Source organism: Solanum lycopersicum, chromosome 4 (assembly GCF_036512215.1).
Source record: "Solanum lycopersicum chromosome 4, SLM_r2.1".
Taxonomy (NCBI): Eukaryota; Viridiplantae; Streptophyta; class Magnoliopsida; order Solanales; family Solanaceae; genus Solanum; species Solanum lycopersicum.
Genome location: NC_090803.1, coordinates 29875170 through 29881080, shown reverse-complemented (window position 1 = coordinate 29881080; position 5911 = coordinate 29875170). Strand labels below are relative to the sequence as shown.

Below are 5911 nucleotides of genomic sequence, written 5' to 3'. Positions count from 1 at the left end.
AATTTTCATTTTATATGCAGGTCTAGGTCAAAACTTTTTACTTAGCCTCTTTGGATCAGTTGGCTGACATTACCAAGGAGCTAAATTGTTTGCAACATTCACATCTTTAGTCCAGGCTAGTCATGAAAAAATATTTTTACTGTGACTAGTTTTAAAGAGATGTAAAGGATCACCCAATTCACTAAACAGAATACATTATAACAGTTAAACTAGCTAAGTACACAATTCGTTAGTTAGTAGCAGCATGTTAGATGATGAAATAGTTGATCTTAGTCTATTGTAATTAGATTAATTTACATTTACCCTACCACAACTAGGTAGTTAACTAGGCCTATAAATACTCTAATACAACTAACATATTAATTGATTCCCAATTCACTCTATTTTCCAAATTGATTTGCCTCCATTGCTAGATTCTTTCTTCTGAAGGAAAGTTCCTTGAATGAAACTTATTACTTTCGAAATGTTACTCAGAAAAGGGCAGAAATCTATAAGTGAGTTGATCAGATTCTCCATATAGTTATTCATCGTATGAAATCAATATTTCATCAAAAACATTCAATTAAAGAAGGAACTTGATAGTAGATCATGTTTGTATCAGAGAGTTGATAGCCCACCATAATTTTCTTATTAAAACAATGAGTTATAAGCTCTTCATTTGCATACGAGATATGATCACCCACCATTACTTCTTATTTATGGATGACTTCAATGTCCATACAATTCTTGTCCACATTTATTATATTGGCAGTGCTATCGTGTTTCCCATTTTCTTCCATTTTTGCACCCTGATCACATAAATAATATCAATATTAATAAAGCATCAGAGTTTAGTAGAGTCTTCTATTTAGGACTCTATTGTAACTTACTCCTTATATATAGGTTATAGATAAGTCTTACCTTTTTCTTAGTTTATGTTTTTGCTGCAGAAGTTGTACAGAATCTATATATACTTAGTCTACAATCAATAAGACACATTGTTCCTTTCATTCTACTGGCAATTTTATACTTATATATCAAAAGGTAATAAAACTCTTAGGGGTAAATTTCTGTCAATAACCCTCCCACCCTTCACAGAAAAATGGCCCCAAACATCACTGTAACCATCTCTGTTGCCAATACGACAAATGTTAGTTGAATTCTGTCACCTAGTTACCAATCAAATTAACTGGCAGCCACAATTTATCCCTCTGGAAAGCACAAGTGTCCATGCTTATCGTGGTCACAATCCTTTTTGTCATCTCAATGGTTCTCGCATAGCCCTGCTCGTACAGTGTCTCAAAATAATCAGGACATCAAAAATCATGCATTTGTTTCATGGTATCGCCAAGTTCAACTGATTCAAAATGCCATCTTGGCCTCAGTTGATCAAACTTTTGCTGCTATAGTTGTCGTTGCATCCACTTCCCATGCTGCATGGGATGTTTTGCACATTGTTTATGCCAAAAAATCGCAAACAAAGATCTTCAGTTTGCGCGATCATCTGGCTCACCTTGCAAAAGAAACCCTTTCTGTCGCTGATTATGTGCATCAGGTTTGATCTCTGTGTGATGAACTTTCCACTATTGGAGCTGCTGTATCCAATGAGGGACTAATTGTATAAATCCTCAATGGAGTTGGACCTGAATTTCGTGAAATATCAATTGATATTCGTGTAAGAGGTTCTACTATCTCTCATCCAGAACTTTATGAGAAGTTACTTGAACTTGAATTTTTTTGTCAAGCATGAAGAATCAAGGAAGACACTCTCAAAACCCATTACTGCTTCTATTGCACAACAAACAAACAAACATCCTCGCCAACCAATCAAGGCGTGCCCAATCATGGCGTGCGGGCAACAATAACCATCAGCAGCGTTATGACCACACTATGAAGTGCCAGTTGTGTGACCGTCCTTGTCATTCTGCTTAGGATTTTAGATCACAATAACACTATCACATACAGCCCGAGAAAACTATGATACTTGATCTCCAACTCAATAAGCTCCTTGGATTGTCGATACAGGCGCCACTCATCATATGGCCGCTAATGCCCAAAACATCGCTGATGTGCACACTTACCAAAATCAAGTGGAGATAGTAATGGGGGACGGTAACACCGTTCCAATATCTCATATTGGTAACACTAAATTAAGTGCACCGAATCAATAATTTAAGATTCTTCATACTTAATGTTCTAATTTTACAAAAAAAAATATTCTTTTTGTATTTCCAATTTTTTTTGCAATAAAAATACATCTACTGATTCTTTCGTTATTCTTATTTTGTGAAGGATCTGAGTAAGGGGGCAGCTTTGTTTTGTAGGCAGAATCTAGATGGGCTATATGAGTGGCCGTCGGGCAGTGCACATCATTACCCCTCAATGCAATGTTGTCGTTCCTATACACTTTTGGCATCGTCGTTTAGGTCATCCTAATAATTGTACATTAAACACAATTTTACATCAATTTTCTCTTCCACTTTCACATTCTAGAACTGTTAATAGTAATTCATGTTATTCTAATAAAATGCACAAGTTACCTTTTTCTGAAATTCATTACAAAGTCAACGACCATTGCAAATACTTTATTCTGATTTATTGGGGTCATCTATTGTTTTTTCAATTGATAACAAGAAAAATTATGTCTTATTTGTTGACCAGTATACGAAATACATGTGGTTGTACACTATAAAATCAAAAGAGGAAGTTCTTGATGTCTTTCAAGCTTTACATCCCTTACTTGAGAATCAGTTTCAAGCCAAAATTATGTCTCTCTATAATAATGGTGGTGGTGAGTTCCAAGGTTAATTATCATATCTCAAAACTCCTGGTATTAAACACATAGTGACCACCATACACGCCTCAAAGATTGGCATCATTTGACACACTTATGTATTTGAGATTGCCAAAACCTTGTTGCATCAATCTCCTTGCCCTCATCTTTTTGGAGTTTTGCCTCTCACCAAGCAGTCTACCTTATAAACCGTCTAACCACTCCAAATTTACAAAATAAATGCCCTTATGAAATTTTATGTCACGAGGATCCAAAGTATGAATCCCTTAGAGTTTTTGGTTGTTTATGTACCGTGGCTTAAATTGTATGACAAAAATAATTTAGAGCCAACATCGACTCTTTGTGTGTATCTGGGATTTACTAATAAACATTACTGCCACCAATGTATTGATCCCGTTAAAAATACATTGTACTTATCTAGGGATGTTCAATTTTTTTAAGACACTTATCGTTTTTATAATATTTTTTGAATAAAATAATCCAACACAGCACTGATATCACTTGGAAAATTTTTTCTGATGTTCTACCTGTGACTAATAAACCTCAAGTTTTGATTCTTGTCATCCCCTCCCTGATGCTCTACCCGTGCACTATCCACTGCCCAACTTAATACCAACTAGATCAGAAGGTATCTCTATTGCATCAGGTAATTCTCAGACTTTATCATCCCCATCATAGACACTTACCATTTCACCACTACCGGATAATACTCAGCCCCCACCGTTACCCAGACCATTAGGAACCTATCAACACAAAATTCAACAACAACTAACTACCTCAGTTTCACCACTCCCTTCCTCTATACATCCCACCAACCTACCTTCTCAGTCATCTTCCAATAACCCTCACTACTAAAAAAAGGCCAAAAAGAGACCTAGAAAAGAGACCTCACGAGGTCTCTTTTCGGAAAAAAGAGACCTAAAAAGAGACCTCAACGCTAGGTCAGTAAAATGCAGGTCACTTTCTTACAGAGACCTCATGAGGTCGCCAAAAAGAGACCTCACGAGGTCACCAACAAATAATCTGATTTTTTACAACAAGGAGACCTCACGAGGTCACTATTGTATTTTTTGATTTAATTTTATATTTTTTATATAGAGACCTCATGAGGTCACAATATTATAATATTATTTAATTTTATATTTTAATAAAGAGACCTCATTAGGTCGCTAAGATATTATTTAATTTAATTTTATATTATTTTAAAGTAGAGACCTCATGAGGTCTCTATTCTACATATATAAAATGTTAATTAGAGACCTGATGAGGTCTCCATTATGAAATAGCTAAAAAAATTAATACAAAAGGGAGACCTCATGAGGTCTCTCTTCTGCATTTATAAAATAGAAAATGGTAAATAGAGACCTCATGAGGTCTCTAATATGAAATATCTGTAAAAATTAATGCAAAAAAGAGACCTCATGAGGTCTCTATAATGAAATATATGAAAAATTAATGCAAAATAGAGACCTCATGAGGTCTCTTTTTCTGGAAAAAACTGGCAGAAAATTATTAATTCTGCGGCTTCTCATCACCTGTCATTTTAATTCAGTACCCAAATCAAACTCAAAGAACTTCAAAAACTCAATTGAAGCAATACATTTACTAAATATTCACTTATCAACTCAATCGCAACTCACTTAAACATAATTATATATTAAACAAAAACCATGATATCCATAAGTTATATAATACATTCCAACGTTATCATGTATTCACAAAACAAATAATTCCCATCACAAAATTATAAAGTTAACCAAATGATCGATAAGTTAACTATCACAAGTCTAAACTTCACTAATGTGGTAGTGTGTTTGCCACATAATCATCACTTTCTTCATCACTAATACTCTCATGGGTCATATTTCTTTGTTGACCATAAATTGGATATTGAGTAGGTTGAGATTGAGGAGGTCGAGGAGGGAAAGTGACATCACCAGAACAAGGGGGAATCCCTGCTGAAGTAAGTAATGACTCAAATTGATCCTTAAGACCCACAAACTGTAATTTCAACCGCCTTTCCCTAGCCCGTGATTCTTCGACTTGGCTAGATAGCTCAACAATCTTTTTCTCCATAGCAAAATTTTTCTTCATTGATTTATCATGATTTGAACTATTTAGGCCTTCAAACTCAGAAGAAAATTCACGAAAGGTTTTATGCGACATTCCATATGCATACCCATATCTACTCGGCCCACAAGTCAAGTCTAACCAAACTCTCTCATCCTGTTCTTGAGTAAGTGGCATACCTCGATTTTCTTCAGGCAGAGTTTGTTGTAAATCCTCCAAAGCTTGAAGATATCGATTCTAAATTGAATGTTATCATATGAGAATATAAATTTCGAAAATAAGTAATTATTTTTTAAAATTAGAGGCTTACATAGGTCACTTCAGCTCGCGGTTCAACCCACACGTCTGGATCTTCAGGATTTTTCTTCTTTCTAATGTGTGTTGCCTTAAATGCCTCAGCTTGAGTTATCGGTCTTCCTAGTTCCTTTTCCTACATAAAATAATAATGTTATAATCAAAAGTAATTAAATATTAATACATAAAATATATAAACACAAAGAAAAATGATACACACCAATTTCCTCCTCACACTTCCTTGACTTTGAGCTCCACTTGTGTGTAGAGAACTACCCTTAGTAGATGATCTTGCCTTTTTACTGATCTCACTCATCTGCTTAAATCTTGGATCATATTTCCAATGCACTAGTAATTTTGCCCAATCCTCCGGTAGAACCCAGCTAGGTTTGCTATTATCTCTACGAGCTTTATTAAACAAACTAGCAAGAGTATGCGTAGCTTTCTTGTGAAAGTTTGCACAAATTTTTCTCATGTTCCGGACGCCGAGCACATTTTTTCTACAATCAAAGCATAAATTATTTTATTTGATAAGTATTAATGAAGACAAGTATTTTAATAGTGTTAAAATCATCCTCATCCTCATCCTCATTCTCATCCTCATCCTCATCCTCATCCTCGTCCTCGTCCTCATATTCATCTTCTTCCTCATCAACATACTCAAACTCATCCTCATGAATTGTTGCATTTGCCCCTTCATTTGTTATTTCTTCCATATCAACCTCTTCTAATATGTGTTCAGGATGCTCTAAATCATTTTCTAATTCAATATCG

At 35.0% G+C, this 5911-nt stretch overlaps 1 protein-coding gene across 1 annotated transcript; it reads right to left on the bottom strand.

Moving 5' to 3' along the window:
- Positions 1 to 4452: 4452 nt before the first annotated feature.
- LOC138347902 (uncharacterized) lies at positions 4453 to 5631 on the bottom strand. The gene is made up of 3 exons (XM_069296529.1): positions 5358 to 5631; positions 5154 to 5273; positions 4453 to 5080 (listed from the first exon to the last, which is right to left on the bottom strand). Exons 1-3 carry the CDS (start codon positions 5610 to 5612, stop codon positions 4571 to 4573), a joined length of 885 nt encoding a protein of 294 aa, XP_069152630.1. The 5' UTR covers positions 5613 to 5631; the 3' UTR covers positions 4453 to 4570.
- Between the last annotated feature and the right edge of the window lie 280 nt (positions 5632 to 5911).

Excerpts from the sequence above, each read along its gene's own strand:
- LOC138347902 (XM_069296529.1), bottom strand. The coding sequence starts at position 5,612 with ATGAGAAAAATTTGTGCAAACTTTCACAAGAAAGCTACGCATACTCTT. Across the intron at positions 5,274-5,357 it reads GAAGTGTGAGGAGGAAATTG|GAAAAGGAACTAGGAAGACC; the intron begins GTGTGTATCATT and ends TATTTTATGTAG. Across the intron at positions 5,081-5,153 it reads CGCGAGCTGAAGTGACCTAT|AATCGATATCTTCAAGCTTT; the intron begins GTAAGCCTCTAA and ends CATTCAATTTAG.